The sequence below is a fragment of the Salvelinus alpinus genome, chromosome 2 (genome assembly GCF_045679555.1).
Source record: "Salvelinus alpinus chromosome 2, SLU_Salpinus.1, whole genome shotgun sequence".
NCBI lineage: Eukaryota > Metazoa > Chordata > Actinopteri > Salmoniformes > Salmonidae > Salvelinus > Salvelinus alpinus.
The window spans coordinates 127,086,042-127,102,418 of record NC_092087.1 but is presented as its reverse complement, the minus strand read 5'-3'; the positions used below and the strand labels follow the sequence as shown (position 1 = coordinate 127,102,418).

Below are 16,377 nucleotides of genomic sequence, written 5' to 3'. Positions count from 1 at the left end.
GACACAAGTCATTTTTCCAACAATTGTTTACAGACAGATTATTTCATTTATAATTCACTGTATCACAATTCCAAGTGGGTCAGAAGTTTACATACACTAAGTTGACTGTGCCTTTAAACAGCTTGGAAAATTCCAGAAAATGATGTCATGGCTTTAGAAGCTTCTGATAGGCTAATTGACATAATTTCAGTCAATTGGAAGTGTACCTGTGGATGTATTTCAAAGCCTACCTTCAAACTCAGTGCCTCTTTGCTTGACATCATGGGAAAATCAAAATAAAGCAATTTCCAAAATGACTTAAAGACAACAAAGTCAAGGTGTTGGAGTGGCCATCACAAAGCCTTGACCTCAAATCTATAGAAAATATGTGGGCAGAACTGAAAAAGCGTGTGCGAGCAAGGAGGCCGACAAACCTGACTCAGTTACACCAGGGGCCTGTTGCACAAAAGTAGAATTAAGACATCCGGGATAAATGACTCAGCTGAGCTCAATGAAGCCAAAACATGTGCGTCCAGGCTTAATTGGTTGCACAAAGACCAAGCCAGGATGAGCAGACACGGATTCATTAAGCCAGGTGAAACCAATCCTGGATAGGTGCGCGCTCACGGCTCACTCAAATAGACCCCGCCACAGATCACAGATTAACTGATTTACCATGGCAACTAGAGCCGCGTACTTTTCCCCGTCGGAAGCACAAATCCTCATGGAGGCATACGAGGAGGTAAAAGATATAATTAAGAAGAAAGGCAACACCGCCACAGTGATAAAGCAAAGAGAAAAAGCGTGGCAAAGTATTGCAGACCGCCTGAATGCGTAAGTAGTGCACAATTACACACTCACCGCTCCGCTGAAACATCACAATTACAATTCAAATATTTAATTCACATCTCCAAAAATGCAGTTGTACTGTAATTATGAAACGGTTAAATTTTTAATTGAAATGCACTGCAGATATGAGTGAAATTGTGTAAAGTAACTCCATCACACTGTATAAAGCTATGATAAATTTTTTGATATTTTTACTGAAAACAAGACAAAAATACCAAGTAATTTTTTGCAGTGTGACTCCATTAAATGTGTGTGTGTGTGTGTGTAGATTAAACATGAACGGGCCAAAACGAACATGGCAGCAGGTCAAAATCAAATACAAGAACATTCTGCAGAATGGTATGGTCCCTGACTAATATTTAACAAAGCACAAGCATATATTGTACCCAGAAGGTGCCTGCTCACACATTGTCTGTACTGTTTTAGCAGTGAAAAAGAATACCCACAGACAAGGCACGGGTGGTGGGTCACCAAAGGCTGACCTTACCCCAGCAGAGGACATGGCCTTGGAGCTAAATAAAGGCAGGCCCGTCTTAGAGGGGATCCCTGGGGGGAAAGAGACGAGCATAGGTTCCTCCCAAGATGCCACCCGCTTCATTCAAGGTATGTCCTTCCATCTCTACATGGGATACAACCACATTCATATTGAATCAATTTGGACTGTCTGACTTTGGTTTACCTATTGCCTTGCAGTGTCTGGCAGCACTGTGTTCCTGTTAGAGCCACCAGCACAAGCACCAGACGATGCTGATCCAGTGAGTACTCCATCAAAGGCATACTGTAGGCCTGGCATGTCTTGTCTACTAGCTTCAATATGAATCCGATTAAATGTGATAGGGTGAAGGCCCCAGTGCAGCAGCAACAGCACATGATGGAGACGATGATGAGGAGGAGACCATCTCTCTGGATTCCAGAAGGCATGAGGTATCATGTTAAGACTGTGAAAGTACTATTTACTCTACAATGGTGAGGAGTCCTCATCAAAATCAAAAAATCTAATTTCTTTTACAGGACCCAGATGCTATACAGTGGGAAAACCAGCCTGGCAACATAGTGCGTATTAATAAAAGGACACCACATCCTGCCAAATTCCAGCTGCGCTAATTGTATTGTGTTCACAGAGCTCACAAGCTATCAGAAAGTTGTATGGCAACCACCTCCGGCGCCAAATAGAACTGGCAGACATAAACATTCAGTACAAGAAGAAAAAGATGGAAAATCTTGCACTGGAGTCCGAAATAAAAAAGAGGACAATTAGGAAACTGGACCTTGAAATAAAAAAACTTGAGAGGGAGGTGAGATATGCCTTCAATGTACACTGTATGCTAACTGTAACACAAATGTATTAATCATTATTTTTCTTTCCTCCCCCAGCTCCAAGAAGATGACACAGCTCAAAATAAAAATTAGGTATATTCTCGTAAAGTCAAGTGAGCCATGACATATGAGCTCTTATTGTGAGCACACAGGACGGTGGCATCTTTCTAAGGTTTTTTTTATTTTCCCAGCAATCAGTACAACCAAGTCATCGTTATAAGGCATCGCCCTCTTTTGCCCACCCCCCCAGCACCAGGTGTGGCCACTAGCCTATATGAAGGCCCAAAATTGTGTGTTCCTTTCTGCTCTGACAATGGCATGCCCATTCGTGCGAGATGTGGTGGATGAAGAAGCACTTGTGCTGAGGAGAGCCTTCAGGCGAGAAAGGGTCTTCAGGGACCGGTTGGACCCACTGGCCTTCCCTGATGACCATCTATATGAAAGATACAGGTTTTCTGCAGATGGCATCAGGTATCTATGCAGACTACTGGGTCCCAGGATTAAGCACCGCACTGCACGGAGCCATGCACTGAGTGTGGAGCAAATGGTTTGTGTGGCCTTGCGCTTTTTTGCTAGTGGAGCCTTCCTGGACTCAGTGGGGGATGCAGAACAGCTGAACAAGGCCACAATTTGCCGCACAATAAGGAGTGTGTGTCTGGCTATCAAAGCATTAGCAGATGTCTTCATCTCCTTCCCTGGCCACAGAAGACTCTGTGACATCAAAGAGGAGTTCTATAGGATTGCAGGTAAGAGGATCTACAAATTACAGGACAACTGTTAACACATAGTAGGATACTCATTACTTTGTGTGACAGGTTTCCCCAATGTCATTGGTGCAGTGGACTGCACACACATAAGGATAAAAGCCCCCTCAGGTGCCCATGAGGCCGATTTTGTGAATAGGAAATCCTTTCACAGCATTAATGTTCAGGTGAACATAACTTTTTGATATTGTCCATTGACGAACACTCTGCATTGCCAGTGATGTGCATTGATTGGTGTAATATTCCTCATCTTATGATTTCAGATGGTCTGCAATGCTGACTGTGTGATCAGCAATGTTGTGGCAAAATGGCCTGGCTCAGTCCATGACTCCAGAATCTTTCGGGCCTCTGAAATCTATCAGTGCCTATCACAAGGTAAGCCACACAACCCCTATTTATAACCATCATGGCTGTGTCAAGAATATCACTGTGTTTATGAGGTAGTAATGATGAGATTTTGTGTTGACAGGTGAATTCTCTGGTGTGTTGCTGGGAGACAGGGGGTATGGCTGCCAGCCTTTTCTCCTGACACCTTTCACAGACCCCCAGGAAGCACAGCAGGCCTACAACCATGCCCATGCCAGGACCAGGGCCAGAGTTGAAATGACCTTTGGCCTCCTGAAGGCACGCTTTCACTGCCTTCACAAATTAAGGGTCAGCCCTGTTAGGGCATGTGATATTACTGTGGCTTGTGCTGTCCTCCACAATGTGGCCTGCCTGAGGAAGGAGAGGGCCCCCAGAGTGCCACCAGCCATGGACTGGGACAATCCGGCAATCTTCCCTGATGACGACAGTGGTCGGCTGCTGAGGGACCAATATGTGTTGAATTATTTTAGTTAGTATGTGTGCTTTCAATTTTGGTTAAATATGTCCTGCGGTGGCAGAGGAATTTGGGTTTTTTTGGGTTCGTTTTTTGACGAATTTGGCCTCTTATGATGTTTGTGCGGTATACTGTGTGTAATACAAGGCTGCAGGGAGGCTACTGCATCCATTCATTTGTCTGTTCAGTTGATGTGTATGGATTTGTCCTGCATTTATTTTAGTGTGCAGACATGCAGGGTGTGTTATATACAGACCTTTGAATGTGTATGTATCATTTTGTATAATATGCTTGGATTCTGTGCTTTCCATCTTGTAGAGTCACTGTGACTTCAGTTTCGAAAGGAGCTGATGGTTTACCTGCTTTGTTTTGTCCTTATTCAATAAAGGAACATAATGTTACACATTGTGTTTTTATATTCATATGGAATGTGTATTTGTTTATATGACAGAGTACTAGGGCCACACTGAAGAAAAAGGATAAAGTCATAAATTTATGAGGCTGGTTCTTTCTGCAGAAAAGCTACATATTGTTTTTACAGTTTTGATACTTATGACAATGTGATACTTAATATTCTGGCACATCAGCATGTCTTTGTTTATGAAACCATACTGAAGTACAATTTCACGAAATGCCCCACATCTGTCATTTTAACAACTGTCCTCCTTTAAAACAACTGGTTACAATATTATGACTTGTGTTTTTTTCCCCTCTGTGGCCCTAATATTCTATCATTTTATATATAGCCTTATAGTCTATGGGAAACTGTAAATTATCTAATGATAGCAACATCATCTAAAAATCATTTTTTATCCAAAATCATTGAAATTAATGATCACAAACGTTTAAATAATAACAGTGGGTCTAGTTATATGTGATAACAATGTATAGTGAGCAGTGAAATAACTATTGGTTTCCATTTGTGGTGACTGCTGACTGACATTAGGGATGAGATTAAATAGATCCTGGAATTTAGCCTGGTCTGGAGCAGGCTAGCTCCACAGAATAAATCTCCATGGTAATTTATACCATAACATATCCTCCTGCCCCCTATCCATCTTTAGTGCAACCGGATTACGGATCAATTGAGCCAGGATCACCAAGATATCCTGGCTTAATCCCTTATCCTAGTTTTGTGCAACAGGCCCCAGCTCTGTCAGGAGGAAGGGGCCAGAATTCACCCAACTTATTGTGGGAAGCTTGTGGAAGGCTACCCAAAACATTTGACCCAAGTTAAACAATTTAAAGGCAATGCTACCAAATTCTAATTGAGTGTATGTAAACTTCTGACCCACTGAGAATGTGATGAAATAAATAAAAGCTGAAATGAATAATTCTCTCTGCTATTATTCTGACATTTCACATTCTTAAAATAAAGTGGTGATCCTAACTGACCTAAAACTGGGAATTTTTACTAGGATTAAATGTCAGGAATTGTGAAAAACGGAGTTTAAATGTATTTGGCTAAGGTGTATGTAAACGTCTGACTTCAATTGTAACTTTCCCCTCAAAAACAATTATACTAAATTGACTATTCTATCGAACTTTGAAGAAATTGGGAGTGTTATATCGGGAGGCTCCTTTCAGACAAGCACCTTTCTTCGTAGCATCACATGACTCCCCACCATCATCATCAGCACCTTTACTGTTGAGTTGCAAGTATTACTGAATCTTACCATATAAATGTGTCTTGGTTTAGCTTATCACTACTATACTCATTTCAGACAGAAGATGTATATTACCTGTAAAAATAATTATAATAATTTATATGACCCCCTTTCATACAGACCCCTATTTAACACTTTCTTGCAGTTCTACCCATTTTATACATATCAGCGGGTAACTGACAAATTGGGAGGGTTGGGGGCAGGGAGGTGTTTTTAAACCACGGCGGGCTGTTTGCATTTCAAATTCGGGAGGTGTTAATCAATGGAAGCGTTAACGAAGTTACCTGCTGAAACGCAGAGAACCCTTCACACAGACCTGATACCTGTAGTTTGATTACGTGGTCTGTGAAAATGCAGGAATCATGACTAGGGGTTCTATTCAATCTGTATCGCGGTAGAAATGTTAAGGTAATTTCTGATTGAGCCCAACAAAAACAGCGTTTACCAAGAATGCAGTCTCCGCTAACATAGTCTTTTAAATTGAAGTAACGCTGTAATGCTACATTTCCGTGATATGGATTGACTAGAGCCCTAGGTCTTTAAGTGTATTTTATTTGTCATTGTTTTTTACCACCTACCCCTTTCAGATATACGAAGAAGCAGGCATTGTAAATTAGTGAGATTTCGGTCTGTGCATGAAAGGGATCAGAATCTTGGTATAGGCCTATGGAATTAGGGGCTCGACTCAATCGCGACTGACATTTAAAGGCAATGTTGCTGCCGTCGCGTGAAAGCATTCACAGTAAGAAAAAACGGCATATGTCGACTCAATCGGAAATTACCTTTAAATTGAAATTGCGCTATACCACGGCTCTTCAGTGATACGATAGAATCGAGCACAAGATTTTCAATGTCTGAGGACAGTATCTCCAGGTAGTGCTGCAGATTGTGCTATGTTTGGTGATGTAGTGATTCTGGGGGAACAGACAACAAAGAGGGGTATGGCCACAGTCCTTGGCTATAAAGGTCCAGACATTGCCCTTAGACATACAGGTCTAGGATCAGTTTACCCTCCAATGGCTCCACAAATCCTACTCATATCCATGAGGAAGGGAAACACAAAACGTACCATATATCAGTCTGTAGTTTCCTACCATAGACACTGTATGAACAATAACAGTATTTAAAAATATATATATGCAAGATTAAATCATTATCATAAATGAGCAGCATTAATACAACATTGATGAAAATTGATATTGAACAAATGCAAGTACACATTTTATTGGAGTATACATTTCTTTATGTCAATAACATCTGTCAGACTATTTTCCAGACATTCCTAAAACAAACGACCAGGAATTCCTGTTTATAATGAAGTGAATACATCAAGAGACTCTGAACAGCAGACCATGAGTTTTAAACTACTCTGTAGTGTTAGGTCAAATCAAACGTATTTTTACATAGAACATTTTACAAAGGTAAATTCATGACATCTATTTATCTGAAACCCAGAGAATGAATGATCCAGAGTTGCTTTGCTTTTCCAAAGTGTTGTCCATCTTCAGACAAGAGGTCTTTGTCCTAATTCGTTTCCTCCTTGATTTTTCATTCTGTTTTTTTTTAACTTGTTTCTTTATTTGTGAACGTTCTCTCCTGTGTGAGTCAGTATGTGCAAGTTCAGGTTCCCCTTCCGATTGAAGCTTTTCCCACAGTCACCACAGCTAAATGGTTTCTCTCCAGTGTGAGTCAGTACATGCCTCCTTAGGTCCCCCTTCTGAATGAAACTTTTCCCACAGTCACCACAGCTAAATGGTTTCTCTCCTGTGTGAGTCCTTATATGTTCAGTTAGGTGTCCCTTCTGATTGAAACTCTTACCACAGTCTCCACAGCTAAATGGTTTCTCTCCTGTGTGAATCCTCATATGTCTGGACAGATCTCCTTTGAGTTTGAAGGTCTTTCCACAAAAGGGGCAGGTGGAGGGTTTCTCCGCATGACAGAGTCTGACATGGGCCTTCAATTTACAGGTGGAGTTGCAGCGTTTTTGACAGAGGTGGCATTCACTGGGTCTCTTCTTAGCGAGAGTCACATGCCCCTGCAGGTCAGCTTTCAGAGCAAACGTTTCACCACAGTCACAGCAATGGTGAGTTTTTCTAGACGTGGTGCTGGGTTTGGAACAGTGTTCCCCCATTGATGGGTTGGGATCCAATGGTGGGCTGCTGTCAAGTCCTACTGGGTCACTGCTTACAGCTGAGCTGTGGCTGTAGACATTGTTTTGATTATCTGGAGGGTCACAGGGAATGTCAAGACTCTTCAGGTGGGTAACAGTGACAAAAGGTGTGAGATTCACTGGTTTAGTGGCACTGTCTCTGTTCTCCACCGTCTGGGTTTGGGGAAGAGTCAAGGAATGAAGAGGGTTTTCCTGATCACAATCACTTTTCAAATAAAGATGAGGTAATTTGAACTCGATGATTTCAGCTTCCTGCCCTTGAAGCTGCTCTTCCTCCTTACTGGCCTTGAGTTCCTGATGTTCTTGTTTAATCTGTGTGGGCTCTGGGTCCTCCTGCCCCAGACTGGGCCTCCACTCCTGCTCAAAGTGTTGCTGCTCAAGGGGAACATTCTCTTCAGAAACAGCGAGAGAGAGCTGCAAGGAGTCTGGAGGGAAGGTGCAGAGGTTATTTGTATACCACAGAATGAAATAGAACTGAATGATACAACTGAATGATACATCTCTATGATATATAGATCTACAGCCTTTAGACATACCTGAGTGCACATACCAAGCAAAATGCTATTTCAATAAGTTTTTCATGACAGACAACTTTTAAATCATGCACAGTAGAAGATACATACAAAACTGTTCTATAAAGGCTCGCTAATGCTAAAGCAGGCCATTGGATTCCATGAAAAGGTGGCACCTAGTGTTTGGGTGAGTAGCTGCCGAAAGGGTTGTGGAATCCAATGGGCTGGTTTAGCATTAGCAAGCAGCATTTCAATCTTCTAATTATATCATTATCAACGATACCTTCCATCCCTGGATTGAGGTACATTTTTCAAGCTATATCCCTGATTTGTCACTGCAGTGCAAACATTATGGGCAAGCTGTGTTTCGACTTGAAAGAGAAGATACTGAACATCAAGTCGAGTTTTAACTAGATATGTATACTGCCCTACAAAGGCAAAGAGGACTAACTACACAAACAGTGAAACTGAGAAAAATGCCTGGAGTTTTTTTGCTACCAGGCCAAATATGGTGTAGGTAGATACAGTCCCTTAATTAAGTATTCACACCCCTTGACTTTTTACAAATTTTATGTTACAGCCTGAATTGTAAATGGATTAAATAAATAAGAATCTCACCCATCTACACACAATAACTCATAATGACAAAGTGAAAACATGTTTAGACATTATTTATTAAAAATGAAATCTCATTTACATAAGTATTCACACCCGAGTCAATACTTTGTAGAAGCTCTTTTGGCAGCGATTACAGCTTTGAGTCGTCTTGGGTATGTCAGAACATTCTATATCAGCTTTGGATTTGTGAATTTTCTCCCATTCTTCCTTGCAGATAGTCTCAAGCTCTGTTAAATTAGATATGGAGTGGCAGTGAACAGCAATCTTCAAGTCTTTCCACAGAATTTCAATGGGATTCAAGTTTGAGCTTTGGCTGGGCCACTCAATTACTTTTACATTTTTATTCTGAATCCATTACAGAAATGCTTTGGCTGTATGCTTTGGGTCATTGTCCTATTGGAATGTAAATCTTGGGCCCCAGTCAAAGGTCATTTGCACGCTGAAGCATGTTCTCATCTAGTATTTGCCTGTATTTGGCTCCATTCACTGTTCCCTCTATCCACACCAGTCTCCCAGTCCCTTTTACTGAAAAGCATCCCCAAAGCATGATGCTGCCATCACCATGCCTCACGGTAGGGTTGGTGTTAGACAGGTGATGAGCTGTGCCTGGTTTCCTCCAGACATAGTGCTTTGCATTTAGGCCAAAGAGTAACAATTCTGCCTGATCAAACCACAGAATATTTTGCCTTATGCTCTCAGGAGTGGCGTCCTTCTGGCCACCCTCTCATAAAGCCCAGATTGGTGAAGTGCAATAGAGACTGTTGTCCTTCTGGCAGGTTCTCCTATCTTTGCCAAGGAACTCTGTAGTTCTATCAGGGTTACTGGGATCTTGGTCACCTCTCTGACCAAGGTCCTTCTTGCCCAGTTTGGTCAGACGGCCAGCTCTAGGCAGAGTCTGGGTAGTTCCATATTTTTTCAATTTCCCAATGGAGACCACTATGCGCTTGGAAACTTTCAACACCCTAGAAATTGTTTTATACCCTTCGCCAGCTATATGCCTCATCACATCTCAGCACTCTACAGACAGTTCCTTGGACTTCATGGTAGTTTCTGCTCTGACATACACTGTCAACTGTGGTACCTTATATAGACAGGTGTGTTTCTTTCTTAATCACGTCCAAACAATTTAATTGGCCACAGGTGCACTCCAATCAAGTTGTAGTCGTAGCGCAAGAATGATCAAAGAGAATTGGATGCACCTGATCTCAAATTTGGAGCATCATAGTAAAGGGGTGTGAATACCTCAATAAATTGGCAAAAATGTGTAAAAACATGTTTTCACTTTGTCATTATGGGGTATTGTGTGTAGATGGGTGAGAATATATCAATACTCTCTGAAGGCACTGTATGTTTGGGGCAAATCCATCACATCACCGAGTACCACTCTTCATACATTATTTTCAAGGATGGTGGTGGCTGCATCATGTTATGGATATGCTCTTCTTCGGCAAGGACTAGGGAGTTTTTTTTACGATAAAAATAAATGAACAGCTGAGCACAGGCAAAATCCTAGAGGAAAACCTGCTTCAGTCTGCCTTCTAAAGACAAATTCACCTTTAACCTAAAACTCAAGGCCAAATATACACTGGAGTTGCTAACCAAGTTGACATTGAATGTTCCTGAGTGGACTAGTTACAGTTTTGATTTAAACCAGCTTGAAAATCTATGACAAGACTTGAAAATGGCCATCTAGCGATGATCAACAACCAACTTGACAGAGCTTGAGGAGTTTTAAAAAGTATAACGAGCAAATAATATTGTACAATCCAGGTGTTTACCAAAAAAAGACTCAGCTGTAATCGCTGCCAAAGGTGATTCTAACATGTATTAACTCAGGGGGTTGAATACTTATCTAATGAAGATATATTAGTTCCATTTTTATCTTTTAAAAAAATGTTAGAATTTTTCATCCACTGTAGATCTTTGAAAAATTACAATTATATTAATTTGAATCCCAATTTGTAACAAGAAAATGTGGAAAAAGTCCAGGGGTGTGAATACTTTCTGAAGGCAATGTAAGTGGTAATGCATTGATGGACTATCTTATTATGAATTCATTTTTTCTGCAGATCAACCCTGACCACTGATCTGACCCCTATGCTGATACTGCACTCTGCCTTTTGTATGACCTTAAACAACTGTATGGGTAATGCAAAAGCAAGGTGCAGTATCTACAATCTAAATGGGTTGAACCAACTTTTTTGTTGTTTTTCTTTTTGATGGAAAGAGTTTGAGAGCTCTAACTAAACTCACACATTTTTTTATAGACTAGGCTAATATACATTTTGGGAATAAATCTTTGGATACCAACTAAATTCATGACAAACAAACAGTCAGTGAGTCATGATGGGATTCATGTCAACATGTATGTAAACTCAGCAAAAAAAGAAACATCCTCTCACTGTCAACTGCATTTATTTTCAGCAAACTTAACATGTGTAAATATTTGTATGAACATAAAAAGATTCAACAACAGACATAAACTGAACAAGTTCCACAGACATGTGACTATCAGAAATGGAATGTGTCGCTGAACAAAGGGGGGGGGGGTCAAAATAAAAAGTAACCATCAGTATCTGGTGTGGCCACCAGCTGCATTAAGTACTGCAGTGTATCTCCTCCTCATGGACTGCACCAGACTTGCCAGTTCTTGCTGTGAGATGTTATCCCTCTCTTCCACCAAGGCACCTGCAAGTTCCTGGACATTTCTGGGGGGGAATGGGCCTAGCCCTCACCCTCTGATCCAACAGGTCCCAGACGTGCCATTGAGATCCGGGCTATTCGCTGGCCATGGCAGAACACTGACATTCCTGTCTTGCAGGAAATCACGCACAGAACGAGCAGTATGGCTGTTGGCATTGTCATGCTGGAGGGTCATGTCAGGATCAGCCTGCAGGAAGGGTACCACATGAGGGAGGAGGATGTCTTCCCTGCAACGCACAGCGTTGAGATTGCCTGCAATGACAACAAGCTCAGTTCGATGATGCTATGACACACCGCCCCAGACCATGACGGACCTCCACCTCCAAATCGATCGCGCTCCAGAGTATAGGCCTCGTTGTAACGCTCATTCCTTCGACGATAAACGCAAATCATACCATCACCCCTGGTGAGACAAAACCGCGACTCGTCAGTAAAGAGCACTTCTTGCCAGTCCTGTCTGGTCCAGCGACGGTAGGTTTGTGCCCATAGGCGACGTTGTTGCCGGTGATGTCTGGTGAGGACCTGCCTTACAACTGGCCTACAAGCCCTCAGTCAAGCCTCTCTCAGCCTATTGCGGACAGTCTGAGCACTGATGGAGGGATTGTGCGTTCCTGGTGTAACTCGGGCAGTTGTTGTTGCCATCCTGTACCTGTCCCGCAGGTGTGATGTTCGGATGTACCGATCCTGTGCAGGTGTTGTTACACGTGGTCTGCCACTGCGAGGGCGATCAGCTGTTCGTCCCGTCTCCCTGTAGCGCTGTCATAGGCGTCTCACAGTACGGACATTGCAATTTATTGCCCTGGTCACATCTGCAGTCCTCATGCCTCCTTGCAGCATGCCTAAGGCATGTTCACGCAGATGAGCAGGGACCCTGGGCATCTTTCTTGTGGTGTTTTCATAGTCAGTAGAAAGGCCTCTAGTGTCCTAAGTTTTCATAACTGTGATCTTAATTGTCTACCGTCCGTAAGCTGTTAGTGTCGTAATGACATTCCACAGGTGCATGAATTGTTTATGGTTCATTGAACAAGCATGGGAAACAGTGTTTAAACCCTTTACAATGAAGATCTGTGAAGTTATTTGGATTTTTACGAATGATCTTTGAAAGACAGTTTCTTTTTTTGCTGAGTTTACATTCCAACTGTATTTAACGGTTTTATGTAGTTATGTTTTCACGTTTTGAATGTTCTATTTAAGTAACCCTCAATACTTTTTTCACCATAAGAAATATTTCATCACGGAGAATGTTTACTTAATAAATATTTCACATTGTATAACTATCATTATAACTCTTGTCATTTGCTTTATCTTAGCTAGCTCTTACATATTTTGTTTTATCTTTCTTACCATTTATGGGTATTTGCAGTTCTATCGTAATTGTTGCCCAGGACTGTGGTATGTTTATTCTGGATCACTGCCAATATTATGGTGTGTGCGTGATTATGATCAGGATGGCCTGAACTCGGAGCCCGGTAGAATAGCAAGGCAAACCACAGTAACTGCAGTAGGGATGTTAATAAAAGTTTACCATTAGTCACTGAAAATACATTTGACCGTCATGCTTATCAGTCTATCGGTTAACTTGCATATTTCTGTGGAATTAAATTGGTGTCCGAATTTCACAAAATCGGTCTAAAAACAGGCACAGTGTCTTGGTCGACGGGAATTGTTATTTAGCCGAAAATATTAATGTACAGTGAGTTAGAGTTAAAAAGTCGCTTTCTTATGTCAATTAATGGCTGTCAGTGAGCCGAGACTAGTTGCTAGGCAGGCTACAGAGAGCAGTGGGCAAGAGGTGCAAAAAGCAGCTAACTAAGCAAAACGTTTCACAGCCTTTCTCTCATGTTCTACTGGTTTTTATATCAACTTTCTTTCGTTGTCAAGATGACAAAGTCACAATCCTAGTCCTAGTTGTTGCATATTTACATTTTCCTCCAAATTTCTAATGAAAATGTTAATCTCGGTCACATGAATCTGTTCTTATCAGGTGCGTCTTTTAGAAGAGTGTTTTCCCGCAAATTGCATTTTGGCAAATGATTGAAAATGATGTATTCCATTCTCTGCTTCATTACAGTAGTTGCATGTTCAATAATATGAGAGGATAGGCTTGTTATTGTCGCATGTTTTTTAAGCTCTTAGTGAAAAATCTCCGTTCCTTTACTTGGATTTTGTAGTTCATCATCTAAATAAAAAAAAACAAGGCAAAGAGCAGTAAGTGAAGTTACTGCACTCTGAACCAATAGTGTGTGATTGCGGAGCACAACTCGTAGGGTTCCTGCATGTGGTTCCTTCATGAACGCCCCCCCAAAGCGTCCCATTGGTTTCTGCATGAACGCCCCCCCCCCACTTTTGATATACTGGATTTCCCCTGATTGTCTATGCGATTCAAATATGTGATAAAGGGAAAATAAAAGTATTATCTGAGGTTTTCCGGGGTGAAGGACACTATCTACCGGTGTCTTAGCTAGCTACTGGTGTCGCCCCCGTCTCCTGTGTACCAGAGTCCTCCTTGCTCGCAGTGTCCTTCACTCCCGCTGCCTGCCCTCGCTGTCATTACCAGAACTGCGGGAAAGCAGTGCCCGACAGGTGGGGGTGAAGGTCTATCAGTGCACTAGCTAGCTAGTGTTGTCACCCCGCCTCGTCATCTTCTGTGGGGTTTATCGGCGGTTACATCCAACTTTATGGTGCATTACCGCCACAAACTGTACTGCTCCCGCCTGTGTACCAGAGTCCTAGCTTAAAGAGAGATTGCCTTTAAAAGCAAGGAATCACGTTGAAAACGATGAGTCCAAAACAGCTCGTGTAAATAGGATAATTTTAGTCATAAAGTCAGTCTGGTCTAAAACTGAGTTTGGAACATCCGTGCGTCACAACGGGATAAATGAAGGTTGAGTTTATATTTGACGATGTACATTTTCCCACTAACATGGGATGAACAGCTGCGGTGATTGCGCTCTATCCAATAGTACAGACAGTGAGACAGACCTGCCCCGCTGCCCGACTTTGTTTACCTACATAAGACAAAACGTCGCACATTTTTTTAACTTGAGAAATACTGCCCAAACACCTTACCTACATGTAAAACATCCTCTGCAAAAACATCAACATTTATTACAGATTTCTTTAGTTATCTTAGATTCATTCTGGGGATTTTGAAGTAGTGAAATAGGCTTTCGAGTCTAGAGTGTCTCATGAGGGACAAACATCATTAACCAAACGTGGAATCAGTCAGGAAGAACACCTCCAAGAGCAACACATCAGTGGCACTTAAAAAATGGCCAATAGAAGTATAAAGAGGGGTTTCTGTTGCATCCTCCCATGACATGCCATTGTTTACAGTTTGTTGTGGAAGTGTCTGGTACCCTGGCGTCCCTGATCAACCAAATCTAAACTATTTGGTTTCACCCCAAAAACTTTTACAGTCAACAGAGGCATTTAACAATAATTACAATTTGATGTGTTGAATGTGTCCTTCGCTAACAAATATGCGTTTAAAACAGCTTTTTATCCAGCACCTGTAGAAGTGGGAGATTACATTGTAATTTACTCTCGCGTGACTGTTTGGTCTAGAATGGGATACCCTAGATACACTTTTTTTTAAACGGAAGAGCACATTCAATACGTCTAATAGTCAGTATTGTTCGTAGATATACTAAATATGCTTCTTGACTGGAAACCTTTATGGTGAATCCGAATTGTTTAGATTTGGTTTATCAAGGACGCCTGGCTATGGAAGCGTCAGCAACGAGCTGTCTGTAAACAATGGCGTTGCAGGAACGAAGCAAGATTCCTACAGATGCAGAAACGCCCCGAATTGCGGGACGCAATTGCACCCTTCCCTGAACAACTAACGATAGTTATTGCAAATTGGAAACTCCAGTTTCTCTTTAACAGAAAATAATTTAACCAGGACACTTTGTAACAAGATAAAACATATACTACAAAGCTTGATTTGGGTCTCAACAAAATGTTGACCAAAAGTGTAGTTACTGCTGTTTGCAATTGTACGGCAGAATAGATCTAAATGATACGAGCTATTTTACATTGTTTTATGTCCGGTGTTATCCGCAGTAGTCTCCGTAGACGACAATTCTCCTCCTGGTATTCCGTTACCGTTTTCTCAACTGCTCCGAAAATCTCCACAGCAGCCGCCGTTAAACGTTCATTCAAAAACACATGCAACAACTGTAATTTAGACATTTTCAGTCGACAGGGTTGTATTTTCAGCTAGTATTCCCTTCGTTCACAAGGAAAGAATGGTTGCCACAAACAAAACAAACCCGCTCCCCGTTTTACTTCCGTATTGTCTTCTTCTGTTTGTATCAGTGGGTGGGGAACCCATAAAAACATCACAGCCCCCCCATGTGGATGGAGTTTCACTACAGACCTGTGACGATGGAAATAGATAATTAATGTGGGGAAGTTTCAATTAGTAAAAGGGTGATCTTGGATGATCATTTCTTGCATGAACTGAAAGACAACACATTGTAATACAGGTGACTCCTGACAGCTGCAACGGCTTGGGACTGATGTGAAAGCGTGCATTAAACCAGAGAATGCAGTTATTAAATGCTATGACCTCGCATTTTTTTTTTCAAACTCACCTGTTTTCATATTCTAGGGACTTTAGTGAGTAAACTGGAACATGGTTTTATGGACATACAATCATTATTTGTTCTGTACAGTGCAATATTTGTTCCATATGGTGTCCGGGGGCCATACACAAATCTATTTGACCACAGTAAAAGTCCAGCAACAGTTGCTATGACCTAGCTATTTGTTCAATTTACATGTGTTGTATTCTAGGGACTCTACGGTGTAGATTGCACCATGTTTTTTTGGAGACACAATCAATATTTTTGTCTGTACAGTGCAATATTTGTACCGTATAGTGTCCATTAAGCTATTTGACCACAGTAAAAGTCCAGAAACACTTGCTATGATCTAGCTTTATTTTTGTTCAAACTCACCAGTCAAGCCA

At 41.6% G+C, this 16,377-nt stretch overlaps 2 protein-coding genes across 4 annotated transcripts; one reads left to right on the top strand and one right to left on the bottom strand.

Moving 5' to 3' along the window:
* The first annotated feature begins 399 nt into the window (after nt 1-399).
* On the top strand, nt 400-4,130 carry LOC139568694 (putative nuclease HARBI1). 3 transcript variants are annotated; one of them, XM_071390714.1, is made up of 10 exons: nt 402-1,167; nt 1,255-1,431; nt 1,522-1,583; nt 1,666-1,752; nt 1,840-2,123; nt 2,203-2,238; nt 2,337-2,891; nt 2,961-3,076; nt 3,173-3,284; nt 3,379-4,130. In XM_071390714.1, the coding sequence occupies exons 7-10, from the start codon at nt 2,420-2,422 to the stop codon at nt 3,747-3,749; spliced, it is 1,071 nt and encodes a 356-aa protein (XP_071246815.1). In that variant the 5' UTR covers nt 402-1,167; nt 1,255-1,431; nt 1,522-1,583; nt 1,666-1,752; nt 1,840-2,123; nt 2,203-2,238; nt 2,337-2,419; the 3' UTR covers nt 3,750-4,130. The 3 variants fall into 3 exon arrangements, with proteins under 3 accessions (XP_071246816.1, XP_071246814.1, XP_071246815.1); XM_071390715.1 differs by having other exon boundaries at nt 400-1,167; nt 1,840-1,881; nt 1,950-2,891; XM_071390713.1 differs by having other exon boundaries at nt 400-1,167; nt 1,840-2,891.
* Nucleotides 4,131-6,616: 2,486 nt separating this feature from the next.
* Nucleotides 6,617-15,697, bottom strand: LOC139568692 (endothelial zinc finger protein induced by tumor necrosis factor alpha-like). The gene is made up of 2 exons (XM_071390710.1): nt 15,440-15,697; nt 6,617-7,991 (listed from the first exon to the last, which is right to left on the bottom strand). The coding sequence occupies exons 1-2, from the start codon at nt 15,594-15,596 to the stop codon at nt 6,973-6,975; spliced, it is 1,176 nt and encodes a 391-aa protein (XP_071246811.1). The 5' UTR covers nt 15,597-15,697; the 3' UTR covers nt 6,617-6,972.
* Between the last annotated feature and the right edge of the window lie 680 nt (nt 15,698-16,377).

Excerpts from the sequence above, each read along its gene's own strand:
- LOC139568692 (XM_071390710.1), bottom strand. The coding sequence starts at position 15,596 with ATGTCTAAATTACAGTTGTTGCATGTGTTTTTGAATGAACGTTTAACG. Across the intron at positions 7,992-15,439 it reads AACACCGGACATAAAACAAT|ACTCCTTGCAGCTCTCTCTC; the intron begins GTAAAATAGCTC and ends CCTTCCCTCCAG.
- LOC139568694 (XM_071390715.1), top strand. The coding sequence starts at position 2,420 with ATGAAGGCCCAAAATTGTGTGTTCCTTTCTGCTCTGACAATGGCATGC. Across the intron at positions 3,077-3,172 it reads TTCACAGCATTAATGTTCAG|ATGGTCTGCAATGCTGACTG; the intron begins GTGAACATAACT and ends TTATGATTTCAG. Across the intron at positions 3,285-3,378 it reads CTATCAGTGCCTATCACAAG|GTGAATTCTCTGGTGTGTTG; the intron begins GTAAGCCACACA and ends TTGTGTTGACAG.